The sequence below is a fragment of the Parasteatoda tepidariorum genome, chromosome 8 (assembly GCF_043381705.1).
Source record: "Parasteatoda tepidariorum isolate YZ-2023 chromosome 8, CAS_Ptep_4.0, whole genome shotgun sequence".
Taxonomy (NCBI): domain Eukaryota; kingdom Metazoa; phylum Arthropoda; class Arachnida; order Araneae; family Theridiidae; genus Parasteatoda; species Parasteatoda tepidariorum.
The window spans coordinates 4,172,348-4,190,247 of record NC_092211.1 but is presented as its reverse complement, the minus strand read 5'-3'; the positions used below and the strand labels follow the sequence as shown (position 1 = coordinate 4,190,247).

At 29.7% G+C, this 17,900-nt stretch overlaps 1 protein-coding gene across 2 annotated transcripts in view; it reads right to left on the bottom strand.

Annotated features, from left to right (window-relative positions):
* Window positions 1-17,900, bottom strand: part of LOC107456411 (putative ATP-dependent RNA helicase kurz) — a 90,759-nt gene that overhangs the window by 63,560 nt on the left and 9,299 nt on the right. For both annotated transcript variants that reach the window (XM_043053870.2, XM_043053869.2), the window contains exons 3-7: window positions 15,415-15,600; window positions 10,077-10,177; window positions 4,705-5,128; window positions 3,437-3,585; window positions 2,518-2,704 (exon numbers count right to left, since the gene is read on the bottom strand). In XM_043053870.2, the coding sequence (XP_042909804.1) occupies window positions 2,518-2,704; window positions 3,437-3,585; window positions 4,705-5,128; window positions 10,077-10,177; window positions 15,415-15,600 (1,047 nt within the window). The remainder of the gene's footprint in view (window positions 1-2,517; window positions 2,705-3,436; window positions 3,586-4,704; window positions 5,129-10,076; window positions 10,178-15,414; window positions 15,601-17,900) is intronic.

Genomic DNA, 17,900 nt, shown 5'->3' with positions numbered 1-17,900 from the left:
TTATACAGTCAAACCCGTTCATCTCGAATTTTCCGAGAAAGGCGAAAAATTTGAGGTAAAGAGGTTTTGAGTTATACAGGAACTTTAACAAAAATAAAATTTAATTAAGGAATCCGATTAAAAGTGCTTTAATTGCTTTTAGTAGAAAAATACAAGCATTTCTGTAAATTAATTATACCCTATACATCTATTTACATAACATTTTTTCAATTTTTGACGTCTAACCTTCCTTGTTTCGATTATTCTGTTAAGATTAGACAGAACAGCAAATCTCTCATAACCAAAATTTTCCTGGGATTCGGGAATAGTTTGTAAAATTCTACAGCTTTTTCTACCTCTTTTGCATTCATTTTTGGTTTATCAATATGATCTATGATTTTCGCAATTGTCAAAGTTCCGCATGTTGCCAGGCAGCTGTCCATTTGAAAAAATCTTCTAATGTCAACATTAAAGTCAGAGTCATTGCATTCCTTTCTAGCTAAGAAAGTGCAGGGATAGTGATTGAAATTCCAAGAAACACCCCAACCTGTTCATCCCTACTTCCTATGGCTTCACGAAATTCATCTCTGTCTGTAAGTTCTACTGATAAAGAAAGTTTTGACATGTGTGCACTATTATTAGAAATTCGAGAAACGTAGGTTTTGAAAAAAAATTTAGAGATAAACATGGAAAATACATTATAATAAAATTTTTAGGGAGGTTTTCGAGATGTTCGAGATAAACAGGTTCAACTGTATATATAAATACTTATTAAAAGAACTTCACCAATTTTTTCGTTTTGTTTTTAAACATTATATTAAATTCGACATAGTTAGAGTCATATAAATTATGTGGAAATACATTAAGAAATATGCTGGAATTTTCTTTAAAAATTACACGGACAAATGGCAATTTAAACAAGGAATACAGGAAAAAAATTTATGTGAAAAAATATATATATAAAGTTTTTCATTTTTATATTTTTTAAATTATAAATGATCAAATATTACAGTCAGATTTCAAATAATTATCTAGGACAGCAGTTTCCAAACCGGTGTCCTAAAAGACACGGAATTAGGGTTCCATCAGGGTTGTCACTCAAATCTGGGAAAAAATTCCCTGTGTTTTCCCCGTACATACTATACATAATATATTAAGAGGAAAAATGAGTGAGCTCTGAAAATGAGTGAGCTATATTAAGCTATTATACTAATTTTAATTACTGGAAAAACATAGAGAAAAAAAAAAGGGAAAAGCTGAATTTACATATATAATGCTATAGTAAATGAAATATATTGGTATAGCTGAAATATTATCCTTAATATCCCATAGAAAGTGCTTTGAGTGGTCACCATTTTTTAAAAACCAAAATAAGAAACAAAATTCCCTGTAATTTTTCAGTTTCTAAAGAAAAACTCAAAATTCCTTGCATTTTCCCTGTTATTTTAGGTGATATTTAATTTCCAGGTTTTCCCTGTGGAGTAGCAACCCTGTTTAATTATAAATTTGTCGTTCCGCCGAAAAGATCGATTATTTAGGGTTCTCCGGCTGAAAAAATTTTTTAACACTGATCTAAGATAATATTTTTTTAAAAACTGCTATAAATAATAAGATAAAAAAAAATTACAGCGATAAGATTAAATAGTATATTGTTCTGTTTGTCTGTTGAAAAAAAATTTGGGGGGGGGGGGGAGGAAGCGGCATAATTCCTCTTGTAAAGAGAAACCTCTGAGCAAGTTGCTGAAATGCAACCTCTTCTGAATTAAATATCATAACTTTTGAGTCGAGGAGAGAAAAATGGAAGTCAGGTGATTATAGTGGTAACCCTTAACATCCATGACAAAATATACATATTTTTGTCTTCCATTGCTGTACTGAATTCTGGAAACAATCTTATATACATCCCCAAATGTGAACCTCAACAATGATTAATAATAATAATATTACGAAATTGGTAATCCGATTTAACGAAGGTGAAAATAAAGGTGACAGTTCTCATTTTCTCTCAGAGATCAAAACATTTTTCCATTCTTCAAAAGATCTCAGAATTCAAATACTTTTACTTCTTTAGAATAAAAAGTATTAGATACGAAGGGGGCATGTCAAAAAAGACAAATCACTCAGAAGGGACCATCCTGAAAAGACTAAACCCATTCATGTTTGAAGAAGTAAAAATACTTGTGGCCTTACCAAAAAAAGTAATTTCCTGTTTAGTTGATTGAAAATGTGCATCATTTTGGAGAATTTTGTAATTTCTACTCCTTCTAAATCATCTGTACTGAGAAAAATTATGTCATTTCTCATAAGTAAGTAATCCTTTTTATTTAATTGTTTTTGTGAGATTTTAAAACTTTGAATTTGATATGTTGTTGAGTGCAAATAACTGTCATTAAATGGAATATATATAATTTTTTTATGAGAAAAATTTCGATGAACCAAAATAATTTTGGTAAATGTTGAAATTCATTATATCAAATTCGCATTATTGTACAGTCCCTAGGAATTCGCACTAAAACGGGATTTGAGAAAAAGAAGTACCTGCTTCAACTCTTTTAATAATACGCCATCTGTCATAAACTTTATTTGAGTTTCAGGATTAACAGTCTTCTCATAACGTATGTGATAAGAGACTGCATTTGGCATGTTCATTTCTTCTCCAACTCGGGACGCCATACTCATGGCAGCAATTCTCCGTGGCTCAGTGATGCCAATCAGCATGCTGTTTCTAACGAAAATCAAATAAATATGTCTTCAGAAACAATTAATAAAGCTTTGTCAGTACATACTACAAAATATAAATAGGCATTATATCTTTACATACATATATTTTTTTGTCATAAAATTCGACATCAGAAAATCTAGGTTACCACTAATATCTGTAAAAAAAATTCCCTGTGTTCTCCTTGCACATATTATACACAATATATTAAAAGGAATAAACATTCACTGCGCTATTGCGAACTATATTAGGATAAAGATTCTAGTTTTAGTTGCCGGAAAAATAAGAAACAGCTCAACATAAAACAAATAATGCTATAATAAATTAAACAATATAATATAGCTGAACTATTATCTTTAAATATCCCATAGACAGTGTTTTGAGAGGTCTGCAATTTTTAAAAGACAAAATAAGAAATACAGTTTGTAAGGAACAATTCAAAAATTCCTGCATTTTCCCTGTATTTTTAAATTCCCTGTATTTACAGGTATGAAAGTGGACAAAAATAAAAAATAAAAGCTTAATTTTTACAACTGACACTGGTTGTTTTTGAAGCATTGTCAAAAATTTTAAAAATTTGGGAAGAAAAAGAGCAGATTGGGGAAGTCTTTCATCCTTGTATTTACCAGGTTTTCCCTGTTCTCCCTGAGGAAAGGCAACCCTATTCCAGGTCATCAAACTCTGGACTATATTAATGACACACGAAAAGAATGTAAAGAACGAAGGATAAAATCTTACTGAGTAAAACCAGCTTCATATAAAAATTGCGGCACTTGAGTCGTTTTACCACTTCCTGTTTCTCCATGAACAATTATAACTGAGTTTTCTTTGATGGCTTCTATCAAAGGTTGTTCTTCAGAATAAATTGGAAGAGCTTCTCTCACAGCCTAAATTGATTCATTAAAACACATTAAGACTTACAACAACAAAATGGAGTTGAGTTATATAAACATACCTACTTAAAGATACTACATTAAACATGATACTGTTATAATTATTAATTATGCTATTTTACTGATAATAAAAAAGAACTGCTAATTTATTGCAATTATAACATGAACACTTATAACTAAGTTTTCTTTGATGGCATCTATCAAAGGTTGTTCTTCAGAATAAATTGGAAGAGCTTCGCTTACAGCCTAAATTAAATTAGATTTATTTATACAAGTAATATTCATGTAATAAAAAAAAGATAAAAATAGAATTATTTTGAAATATGTTCCTTTCACAGATCTTATTTTACTTAATATGGAAAGATTAGTACAACAATCTTAAAATATGTGAAGTTTATATATTTTTGTTTATAAAGCTTTTAAAACTAATCACTTAAAAAAAAATTAAATTAGAGATAGCAGTCAATATCTCATTAAATTAGAGATAATACTAAACACACTCCCCATGGCAGAGACACTGCAACATCGCTGCAGAATGATATAGGGTTTTAGTAGAAAGATTTTAGTAGAAAAGATTTTCCTTTCTGCAGAAATTTACATGTAATATTTGAATCATGCTTTCAGATAATCACTTTTTGACGCGCTCAATTTAGGCCGACAGGATCGTAAATCGATGTAATGTTTCGATTGTATTTTCGGCAGTTATCGATATTGTTTGTATATTTCCTGTGGATTTTAAATATCCCAACATATTTCAAACACTATGGAAAAATCGAATCGTGCAATTGAGTATATACTTATTAAGGCAATGATTCTATCGACTTTTTGACAGTTATTACTAATGATTTCTCCACAGTATCTAAATCCAATATAGATAATTTATTTCTTTGCAAACACATTGCTTTTGATAATAATTAGTAACATATATTAGTAGCATAAATTAGTAACATATATGTTCGTTATTATTAAAAGTATCTTGCAGAAAGATGTTAGTGATAGAGAGTTTTCTCGCAGAATACCCGAAAAAATTGTGGTACAAGGAATGCGTTTAACTGCAATACACAATTATTCTTGCATAGATAAAACAAAAAGAATGTGGAAAATTTTTCTTACCTGAATTTCAGGCTTACGATAAACTGGAACAAAAATTGTAGGCGTGCATGTAGGTTTATCTGAAATCACATTTTCTCCAGAAATATTTGTTTCATTTTCTTTTCTCACTTCTTTAGCTGGAGATTTCTCTTTTGTGGTCTCTGTCGTAATTACGTCGACTTGATCGTCATTTGAACTTTCACTGGAATCTACGTGCGATTCATCAGACTCTCTATTTGACTTCAATCCTTTAATGTTACTAATTTTTTGCCGCTTAGCTGGAGATTTTTCTTTTGTGGTCTCTGTTGTAATTACGTCGACTTGATCGTCACTTGAACTTTCACTGGAATCTACTTGCGATTCATCAGACTCTCTATTTGACTTCAATCCTTTAATGTTGCTAATTTTTTGCCGCTTACGTACACGAAGAGATTCATTCGCCAATCTAAAGTGAAGAAAACTTTATAAAGAATGCTCACAAAATATTGTTGTAGTAGACAAACTCTAAAATATAAATAATTTTCTGAAATATTAACACCATGAAAATGGAACCTGAAATCATAAACTGAAAACATATTCAGTCACTCAAATCCTTAAAAAACAATTCCCTGTATATTAAGAGGCAATCATTGTGTGAGCTATATTGGGCTAGTTATAATTGCGTGAAATAAGCAACAGCTAAACCAACTTAAAATAAATAATGCTTAGGGGTGCTACTCGCAAAATATCAAATTGTCTCACCAGAAATTGCATTTCGTCTCAGTTAAAATCTCTTTTTGGCCCAGTTTGTCTCAGCTAAAATTATTTTTTGACTCAGTTTATCTCAGTTTGATAACAATATAAAGATAATTTTCAGGATCCATAAAACCATTAATAGCATACTAGGAGTACTACAATTATACATACATTCACTATTGCTAGGATTTTAAAAAACCTGTATATGATTGATTATAAGAGTTCACAAAATTGTTTTCATATATATTGCATTTATCACTTATGCCAATGAATAGTATCTGTAATGAATAGTATCTGTACAAAGTAAATTTTAACTTTCTTATTTTTTAAAATAAAATGGTGTAAACTTTCCAAAAAGAAANATAAGAGTCCACAAAATTGTTTTGTGGACTCTGTTGTTTTCATATATATTGCATTTATCACTTATGCCAATGAATAGTATCTGTAATGAATAGTATCTGTACAAAGTAAATTTTAACTTTCTTATTTTTTAAAATAAAATGGTGTAACCTTTCTAAAAAGAAATATTTATTTAGTTTTGGTAATTCAAAAGGGAAAATACCCATTTTATTTTGAGCTCAAATTTCATCTCAAAATATATAACTATTCAGTTACAATGGAAGGTCTACAGATTTCAATAATTAAAAGAGAAATTCAGCAATTAAATAATGAGAGTTTAAGAAAATGTAAATAACACAAAAGAAAAACCACTCTTTGATAGAATTCAGGAGGTGCAGTGAAATTTTGAAATATTTTAGGTAGGAATTTTTCAAGAAAATTTTACGGAGCACTTAATAGCCAAAAATTAGCATATATACATTTTTATATCAAAACAGAAATATAAAAAAACTATTATAAACAATTTAAAAAGACACATATAAATCAGTGTTATGAGTACAGTGCGAGAACGAAAGAATCTCGCATATTTTTTTCTTTTCTCGCATTAAAAAATGATTAATGCGAGAAGTTTGCACAAGTGTTGAGAAAAAAAAAAAAGAGTCCTTCATAATAAGTTGTTTAAAGTTAGCTCCATTTTTAGCTGTAAATGAATTACAGAACTCCCTCACCAACAATTTACAGCAATTTGTAAAAGTTGAAGTCTGTGAAAACTAGGCTGGAAGACCTAACAAGAAGTATGAACATGGATATAACTTCAACGAACTTCACTATACTATAACAGAAATAATTGAAAAGCCTATACTGGCAGATGTAGAGGATGGGAAAGTGCACAATGCCACAAATTTAATTAGTGATTCCGAATAGTTCAGCACCTGTCATTTAGCACTCAAAACCGAATTAAAACAAAATATCATAACAGATTTGACTGATGAGCATTTGAGCAACCTAATGAGAATAGTTGATGAAAAAGTAGATGTAGAACATTTTCCATATGATGATGCAATAAAAATATTCAATGGTTTAGAAATTAGAAGATGTTAAAAATGTATTATAATTAAAGAAATATTTTTTCCCAAGTCTATTCGTGTTTTTTAAATTTTTAGAAATCTCACTTAACTTTTTGAAATCTCACCCTGTTTTTGAGAAAGAGCGAGAAATTCTCTCCCATTTTTTTCTGTAATGAAAACACTGTAAATATACTTTTCTTTCTAAAATTACTTGTATCCTTTATTAAGTATAAAAGTAAACTTTTTAGTTAATTGGCATTGACTAGTAGATTGTACTTTCTTGCAATCACAAGATCAGTTAGTTAACTATGTTCTCTTAATTTATATAGCTCAATATACAATCATAAAATGTAATTATGAATGCACTTAGTAATTGTTTAAATGCAACAACTGTAGAAAAATATATCACATCTTTACAGTAACTAATTCAAGAAAAAACTTAATTCTACTTCTTTCTAAAATCGTGATACTAGATTTCAAAATCGCGTGAATATGAATTGCGATATTGGATTTTAAATCGCGTGAATATGAATCGCGATATTGGATTTTAAAATCGCTTGAATATGAATCGCGATATTGGATTTCAAAATCGTGTGAATATGAATCACGATATTGGATTTTAAAATCGCGTGAATATGAATCACGATATCGGATGTTAAAATCACGTGAATATGAATCGTGCAGTTAGATTTTAAAATCGCGTGAATATGAATCGCGATTTTGGATTATAAAATCATGTGAATATGAATCGTGCTGTTGGATTTTAAAAACACGAAAATACAAATCACGATATTGGATTTTAAAATCACGATTTTGGATTATAAAATTACGTGAATATGAATCGCGCTGGTGGATTTTAAAAACACAAATCACGATATTGGATTTTAAAATCGCGTGAATATGAATCACGATTTTGGATTATAAAATCACGTGAATATGAATCGCGCAGCTGGATTTAAAAAACACAAATCACGATATTGGATTTTAAAATCGCGTCAATATGAATCACTATTTTGGATTTTAAAATCGCGTGAATATGAATCACGATTTTGAATTTTAAAATCACGTGAATAAGAATAGCGCTGTTGGATTTTAAAAACGCGAAAATACAAATAGCGATATTGAATTTTTAAATTGCGTAAATAAGAATCACGATGAATAATTTTTAGATCACGTGAATACGAATCGCAATGAGTAATTTTTAAATAGCGTACAAATACGAAAAACGAGATCTGATATTACAACTGCGTGATAACGAATCACAATATTGGATTTAAAAATGCGTGAATACGAATCGCGACGTTAGATTTTAAAATCGCGATATTGAATTTTTAAATTGAGTGAATAGGAATTGCTAGTACGATTTTTAAATTATTGTAAAAAAAATTGCAACACGCAAGCTTTAAATCAGTTAAATACGAAAATCGATGATTGATATTAAAATCGTCTGATAAAAAATCGCAATTTTAGCATATTCCAGCGCAGTTCCTAATATTTAAAATTCCGAAAATCAGCCAAACAAAAATAAATCAAATATCGGCGGTCGAAACGAAACGCTTAGACTCCTTTCCACTCTATAGCGGAAGTCGCGGTAATCCGACTATCGTTCCGGCGGCTTGGGTTTCTCTAATTGGACTCCCTAAAAATTTTAGTTTTTGGAAGATGGTCGGAAATTTTAAAAATTGGGAGAAAAAAGCGGATTTCCGCTTTTTTGCGGAAGTCTTTCATCCCTGAATAATTATGTGCACTGCACAGTTTCCTAAGAAAAAAAAGCAAGATAATAACCAATAGTATAAGGGAAGAATACCCTCTTTTTTTACAAGATCACGTGCATACGATACTGATTGCTACTCACTGCCGTACATAATCCAATTGTAGACACAAAACGCATATTCTATATGCATTCCAATAGCTGATTTGCCAAACGGAATTTCTGACATTTAAATGACGTATTTAGGAGGCGTGAACGGCAAAATGCTCTCCAATGACTCACGGCGATGCGGATTAATTTTTGAAACTGAATTCAGGTTTGTCAAATTTTGGACGTTTTGTCTCAGAATGGCACAGCTTTGACAGAAACTGAGCTGAATGTCGCAAAATGGCGCAGTTATGCCGTTTTGTCTCAGTTTGTCGGAAATGGCGCAGGCGTAGCACCCCTGCTGCTTATAATAAACAAAATATCATCCTTAAATATCCCCACGCTTTGAGTGGTCACCATTTTATAAAAGACGAAAAAATCCCTATTCTCCCAGAAGAGCCCTGCCTATTTAGTAAACCCCAAAATAATAAATTAACAGCCAAAAAAATTTTCCTTTCACTCTTCTGATGAAATTATTATTATTATTTTTTTAAACAAAAAATTCTTTACACATACATCCTTTTAATTCCAATGTTGAATTCATGAAGAGAGACTGCCTCAATTTTAAGAGCGGCACAGAAGTGTGCTTCAGTCACTGTATCATTTGTACTGTAAAAATTTATAAAAAAAGGAGGTGAAATGATAACTTTACGAATGCTCCAAATTTAGTAGGACCTTATATAATAAACAAGGGCCCTTTTTGAGCGATACCTACTTTGTGAAAATTTAGACATAATTTGTGAAAATAAAAAATTATATTAAAAAATCAACACAAAAATATGGCAAAATAAGAAAATATTTTAAAAATTTTTCTCTACAAATAGAAATCATAATTCTGCTATTGTAAAATTTTGACCTTAAAATTGCATCCAAATTTAAAAATCCATAAAAATCATAGTTAAATTTCAACTTGAATTTAATAAAAACATGCATTTAACACTAGAAGTTATTCTCAACTAGGCCTCACAGAAAAAAGTTTCACAGAGAAAAAAAAAACGCTTCATAAAAAATAAAGTTCTGTTAAAATAAATTTACAATAGTGCTTAAGATAATGCTTGAGTACAGTTTTATAGAGCCTTTAAAAGAGATACCACCATATGATCAAACTTTTGTTAAAAGACAATCGATTGCAATAAGAATGCTTTTTAAAAGTACAGTTGAGTTTGTGAAGTACCCTGGACACACCCCTGATAATCGATGAAAAATAACAGGTTTTTGATAATTTAAGACCAAATGTATTTATCTGGGTAAATACCCAAAATTCATACATAACTATGGTACTCATGAATTTAATTTTTAAAAAAATCAAATATTATATTTTTGTATTAAGTGTAACCACTGAATACTGATTAGTGGTTTAAGGGAAAAACAAATAACAGTAAAACATCAGTTACCTTTTAATTCCAAATGTTTGCATATCAGCAGTAGACGTTAGATGATTTAAAATATTTGTAGATGCTTGAACTTCAGATAGTTTTTTCAATAGTTCTGCTCTCTGTATCGAAATAAATATAATAACTACATGATTAAATACCATTATTATATTCGTATACTCATAAAGAAATTATTATAGACATAAAAGGAAATTATTATACTCATAAAGTCACTCATATTATACTCATAAAGAAATTATTATAGGCCTAAAAAGAAATTATTATAATCGAGAATATTATTATATTAGGTCATGAAATAACATATATATGCTAAACTTTTGGGCTACCCAAAATATTTTTTAATGAAACATACCATAAAATATAAACACAAGATATAAACACACATAAAATATAAATATAAAATATAATAGGAAGACAGGGCAATAATCAGAAGCTCAGAAAATATCGATACTATGAAATCATCGGCGGTTTGATGTTAGAATTTGCAATTTTACAAAACATCAAAAATTGCAATTTACAGAGACATGTGCGATGTTCCTGTACAAGTTATTCAATCTTGTATTACCAATATATCATGTCACTGTTGTGATTTATTGATTTTTTTTATTAAAAAAAGTACAATCTATTGATAACTTTTAACATTTTTTGTAAGGTAACTGAGGGTTGAGTTCATTACAAGAATATAATTGCCTCAATTTGTCAATTAGAAAGTGCAGGAATTTGAAATTACACAAAAACAAAATAGTGAAAGAAACATTGAGATGTTACAAAATAGTGAGATGTTAGAGTGGCGATACATCGTGATGCCAAAATCTTCACATCACTGACTGCTACCCACGCTACCAACCTGTACAAGGTTCATAGCTAAAATCATGAAAACAAGTGTAAAATAGTAATTTTAAGACAATTTTCATAATTCTATACTTATTTTAAAAAATTAGTAACAAAATGCACATGGGCTACATTTTTAACTAAAACAATAACAAAATGAAAATATGGGGCGCCCCCGTGGCAGAATTGTGGTGACACAATGACATAATCGTAGTCCTTGCAGAAAGATTCTTCCACACACACATTAAGCAACTTCTTCTCGAAGAGATTTGCCATCGAACTTTTTTCGGTAGTTACAGCTACGGATTTCTCGATTTTTAATTATTTTCTTAATGTGATGATGACTTACAAAGTGCGCAAAAGGAAATAATTACAAGTTTTTCCTTCTACAGAATGCAAGAATGTTGCCCACCGAATTAGAATATGAAAAGATAGTACCTATTCACTTAAAGAATTATATACAATTTTATTTTATCCGATAAGTTTTTTTTCTCTGTAAATGCAACACTTCTGTTACTTTAAATTAGTAACCTATATACTTGTTATTACTAAAAGTATCTTGCAGAAAGATATCAGTGCTAAAGTAATTTGCCGCAAATAGCTCGAAAAAATTCTGCCACGTGGTGGGTTTGAATCGGGTAGCAATTGGCAAAAAAATTGCCCATTTATTATATTTAGTCACGATAATATTTGTTCCCATTCTTCACAACGCAGAAACAAGTACAGTAGGGAACCGATTATCCAGAACGATCGGGACCATCGCTATTCCGGATAACTGATTTTTCCGGTTTTCTGAATCGCTAGAAAAAGCCGGTTTTTTTTATTGTTAAACCCAACTAAAAAAAATAATAATATTTGGAAATAATCTTAAAAAGAAGAAAAAACGATGAAGTAATACAGTAATGATTATTTCTAAAATGATGGTATGGCAAACATCTTTCAAAAAAGAAAGAAAAATCCTAAAATTTCATGAGGAAAAAAAAACTTCTTTTTAAAAATGGCGGGAAAATGTATCGAATTTCGTATCGGTTTTTTGGTTTTCCGGTTCTCTGATTTCTGGATAACGGGTTCTGTACTGTAATATAAAAGTAAATTCCTTCAACAAAAAATACTTTTTAATAAATAATTAAAAAACTATCGACATCATCCGCTACAAGTTTAAAAAAATACATTTGAGTGGATGAATAAAATGTATTTTATTAACGATTGAAAATTTAAACAATATATTGGGAGAGTGTGAACTCTAATAGTAAGAATAGTGGAAAAAAAAGGCACATGGAATCAGACAATTATAAAAGTATAAATTTGGTGATGTGGACCATACGCGCGTAATGTTCTTTATTGAATTTATCTGACACAGCAAACATAAAATAATTAAATATTGAGATGCGTGCCATAAACTATTTTATTTTTGTTCGAATAGAGCTAGAAAGTTATAAGTTAGAAATAATCTCAGATGTTATCTTTAATAAATTTGAAAAACTGAATTTGTAAAATTTAAAACAATGACTAACCCATCAGAAAATTCCATTTCGCTCATCCCTATTTAATGAATGAATTAAATATTTGAAAAAACTGTATTAACATACAAGTGTCATCCAGTACGAGTTTTAAAAAAAATGTATTTGAACTTGAGTGGATGAATAAAATGTATTTTATTGTAAATTTGAACAAGATATATTGGGAGAGTGCTAAACTAATAGTAAGAATAGTAGAAAAAAATGATTAATAGTAGGTATTGTTGAATTTTTCTTAAAAAATGGGTTTAAAAATAAAAGTTCAAATGGTGTACAATCATGTGCGCCAATTTAAAGACTAAACTTAGTTTTTTCACCGTCTGTTCAACAGTAATATATTGCTCAATGATTTTAAAAAGCATCTTTCCATGAAAATGACTCGTTTAATTTAAAGAAATAGTTACATATTTTTTTAAACCAAACAAAACAAATATAAAAGCCACCTCATATCCGTTTTTACACCATTTGCTGTAAAAAAATTACCCATTTCTTCTTGGAGTCATTCATAGACATATTTCTCTACATATTTTTCACTTATCAGAATATTTAGCCCAAGCTTTATAAATTTTATTTTTTTAAAAAAATAATCTCAATTTGATTTCTATTCTCTCAAAATTTCAAAAAAAAAAAAAAAAAAAAGTAAATATANGAGGGGAAAAAACAAACTGACACAGAGTCAACACTGAAGACGTCGGAAGTATTATCGTAATGATTCTTTCATTGTGATGTCACATCATTGTTTGCTTCTTTTGCAATGACGAAAAATAACATTTTCATTAAAAAGTAATATTATTTTAAATTATTTTTAACCAAAACTATTTGTTAATTTTTTAAGCAAAATACGAAAATATTTTCTTTGAAAAATTCAGAAAAACAAATTAGAAAGATATTAATTATTGTATTGAATTCAGGGACTTTTTCTCAAGACTGATGAGTGGCACCCATGCTAAGTCCATAGAAAGTGGAAGAGTAAAATATTCTATAATTTATAACTATATCAGGGGTCTGTCCAGGCATTTTGTAAAAGGTCCTGTTTTTGTAAAATTGTGAAAAAACTATTCATAATCTGAGAACATAAAATAAGTGTTAAGTCACATTCTTTCAACCAGAGTCCTGCTTTCGTGAATGTGTGCAAATAGGGTCCTGTTATTGCAAAAATTGCTAAAAACCTTTTCAAGAAGTTTTTAAATTATAAATTGATACAAGATTCTGCTCAACAATTGCTGCTACTAAATTAGAGATGCAACATACAAATATTTGGAATTTATCCCATACTGCTCAAAGCAGAATATTCGTTTCGAACTAATGACGGAAACAAAATCTCACTCACATTTTTAATCATTACAATGGACATATTTTAAATAACACAACTTAGTAGTGTATCACTTTTAATGTGTTATGCATGAAGTAAACTTAATAAATTCTATAATATTTTATTTAAAAAAAATTGCCAGAAATTAATTTTTATGTACATAATATTTTAATTCGTTAGTAAATTAGAAATATTTTCCTAGAATACTACAATTGGAATTAAAACTTGGAGAAACTTAGTTTGTCTCGAACCGTCNTACGATTTCATGAAAAGATATTTTGTGAAGGACCCAAATTTCATCTAAACAGACTCCTGGTTTCTCTTAAATACTGTGGTTGGACAGTGTCTCCACTCTACGATTTCATGAAAAGATATTTTGTGAAGGACCCAAATTTCATCTAAACAGACCCCTGGTTTATAATAATGGAAATAAAATCACTCACATTTTGTGCGGCGACTGAACTTAACTTAATCGTAACCGCGACAGTTACGATCAGTAACTGTCTCTGTCATTTTCACACGAAGAAAAAGCATAACCGCCATTGTAGACGCACTGCTCTTATTTTATACTTTCCCTTGTGTACTTTATAATTAAATATTAAATAAAATACCAATTAAAATGTAAACCCCGTCTATTCATCTCCTGGATACAACCAACCACCACATATTACTTTAAATGTGTTACACATTCAGTAAACTTAAACAATTCTAAAATTTACAATATTTTATAAAAAATTGCCAGGAAATTAATTATTAATAATTGCCCTTTATAATATTTTATAAAAAATTGCCAGGAATTAATTGTTATGTACATAATATTCTATTAATTAATTTTATGAATAAATATAAATGGATCAATTATTTATTTACAAACAAAAAAAATATCAATTAATATCAATAAGAATCTGCACAATGTTTGTAAATATTTTCTTAGAATACTACACTTGAGATTTAAACCTAGGCAAACTAGGAAAACTTAGTTTGCTTCGAAATGTCCCCCCCCCCCAGGGAAAGGGTTTATTTGATTAACAAAATAATAAAGATAAACAAATTTGTGAAGAATCCGTTTTTATGAAAAGATATTTTGCGAAGGGTCCGTTAATGGACCCGAATTTCTTTTAAACAGACCCCTGTATGTATATATGAAAGGCTGGCAGAACAAACAGGCACAGGATTTTAAAAAGAGCAAATTTATTTTATTTAATCATTATGTGATGATGAGAAAAGAGAGTGAGTCGAAATCGTCATGCTGTTCCATAAACATCAGGAAAAATCTTGCAGAGAAAATAAAAATGTCTCGCTTTAGGGAAATCTTAGTAATTGTAATTAGTTTATTAAAAAGGTCGCGCAATTTCCACTAAGAGCAAAGGGGAAAATGTTTTACGTTTAATTAATGCATACTTGAACCAAAAATAGATGAAAGGACCGGATGTGAACTTAACAGTGTGAGGAAGTACTTCATTTTGAATAAGAAATTAAGAAAAGGATTTACAGAAAAGGAATAACATAAAAAGATTAATTGAAGCTTTTACATACAAGTTATATATATACACAAACAGTAATCAAAAATTAGTTAGAAAAATAAGTAGAATAGGATAAAATGAATATTTGATCGAATCAATGAAGGAATACCAATTTTGCACACAATGTAAACCAAAAAATTAAAAAAAAAACTTACATTTTGCTTCTTTTTCTTTGCCTCTAGAATTTTTTCAAGCTTCTTCTTTTGTTTTTTTGATAATGGTTTTTTGGAAGTTTGTGTATTCTGTTTTTCAACTGGTTTATGAGATTTCTTTTTAGAAACAATGACTAAAGGATTGCTTGCGTCATACTTTTCTTTGTCAGCCATGTCAACGACAACTGACTAAAAATAAATAAATAAAACATAATATCTTTTTAAAAATATTATGATTAAAAAAATATTTTTTCAGCAAATCTGGAGAATATATATTTTACACAATATATTAAAAGGAGAAACACTGTCCTCTTGCTTGAGTTGCTAACTATACTATTTATAATTAGAGGAACCAAGCTGAACCTGCTCAAAAAATATAATGCTAGAGTAATAGTTTAGTATAGCTGTAAATATCATCCTTAGATATTTCATAAGATTGCACTTTGAGGGGTCACCATTTTTTAAGAAACCAAATTCCCTATGTTTTCCCAGTTAAATCAAAATTCCCTGTTATTTTAGATGATTTTTCCCTGTACTTCCTGGGTTCTCCCCTGTTAAAGGACAACCCTGTTTAACCCCTTAACAGTGATATTGGTGATCGAAATGGGCTGCAGGTGGCGTAGAGTAGAACTCTCTACCTATGGCAACACTCCCCATGCTTTCCCCATTAGCAATGTGGAAAGTCATAAAGGAAGCAGTACGTTAGTTTCTCTCTTGATTTTCATATAAATTAAAATCTTTTAAGTTGGAAAACAAAACTATATGGAACTGAAAACTGCATTAAACATAGTTCTAAAGAAAAGTATCACATAATAAATAAATCAAAATAAATAATTAAATAAAAAGAAAAAATATTAAGAAAAAGGGAAATATTGTAGTACATTCCTATACAACTGAAAAGAGGAGGAGAGGGAAAGGAGAAGGGCTAAAGGCATGAAACTGGCGTATTCGAGTGTTGCGATCGCCAATATATGGACCAAAAATGGAGAAAAAAATTTTACTGTTTAATTTTGTTTTTTATATTGTTATAAAAGATAGAAAATTATTTTTTATTACAAAAATAAAATTCTAAATGCAATAAATACCACATTTCCCCTCCCTCGACTGAAGTCTTAACATTTGTCTTTGGTTAAGACTTTTGATATTTGGTTAATTTACTGGCTAACAATATGATGTCCTCAACACGAGCCCTGCATGATAATTAAAGTGCAAAAAATAAACATACTATTTAGAATTATTATTTATTAAAGTTCTTCTCCAACTTATTGTTACAATGCATGCCCGAGAGCCATGATGACTCACGTAATAGAGCGTTCGCCTTCCAATGAGGTGAACCGGGTTTGAATCCCAGCAGTCGCTGGTCCATGCAAATCCCACATCCGACTTGCACTGACCACAGTGCTGACGTACAATATTCTCGGCGGTAGACGGATCGTGGGTTTGTTAGAGTCTCCTTGCCGTCAGGAGGTTTTCCTCTCCATGTAAAGCAAATGCGGGTAGCTCCCTCCACGAAGGCGAATTTCTCTTAATACTCGATCCAGGAGTTCCTTTATCTTCTGGATTGTGCTTAAAACGACAAGGCTACGGAGTTGAACATTAGTAGTTGTAAACCCAAAAAATTGGGTCGGCTGTTCAATGACGGTTATAAAACGAGATAAAAAAAAAGACATGTTGACAGCAATTATAGGTAGTAATAGTTGCATAAACACATGGTTTGCCAAGTGGGCCCACTTTGAAATAAACCGTCCGGGTTTTATTGGGCGGGCTAACGTTGAAAAAACCCACTTTAAACGGTAAGTGGGTTTTTTCTAAAAAAAATATATTTTTATTAACACTTAGTGTTGCATATTTACTTTTATATAATTTATTGTGCAGCATAAATTTGTCAAATAAAGTTGCATGATGTATATGATTAAGTTTTTAATATTTGTAAAGTAAAAGAAACTCGAATTTTATAATTTTAAAGTACTATTGAAAAATTTAAGCGGGTTTTTTCAAAAAGTAATTTTTATTAGTAATGTTTTTATGCATTTTAATGATATTAAATCAAATAGAAATTTAAATAATATAGTCTGAAAAGATCAATTTTTCAAATATAGTTGCATGCTTTATATATTAATAAACAGGTTATTATTAATTCATGCATTTAAAAAATTGAAAAGCAATTTTTTTTTTACTAAGTGATACATTAACAAATTTAAACAGGTTTTTTTTTTGGTTTTAAATATATATACAGTAGGGAACCGATTATCCGGATCGATCGGGACCATCGCTATTCCGGATAACTGATTTTTCCGGTTTTCTGAATCGCTACAAAAAGCCGTTTTATTTATTGTTAAACCCAACTAAAAATAAAAAATGTTGGAAATAATCTTAAAAAGAAGAAAAAACGATGAAGTAATACACTAGGGGCTATTTCCAAAATGATGGTAAGGTGAACATCTTTCAAAAAAGAAAGAAAAATCCTAAAATCTTATGAGGAAAAAAAA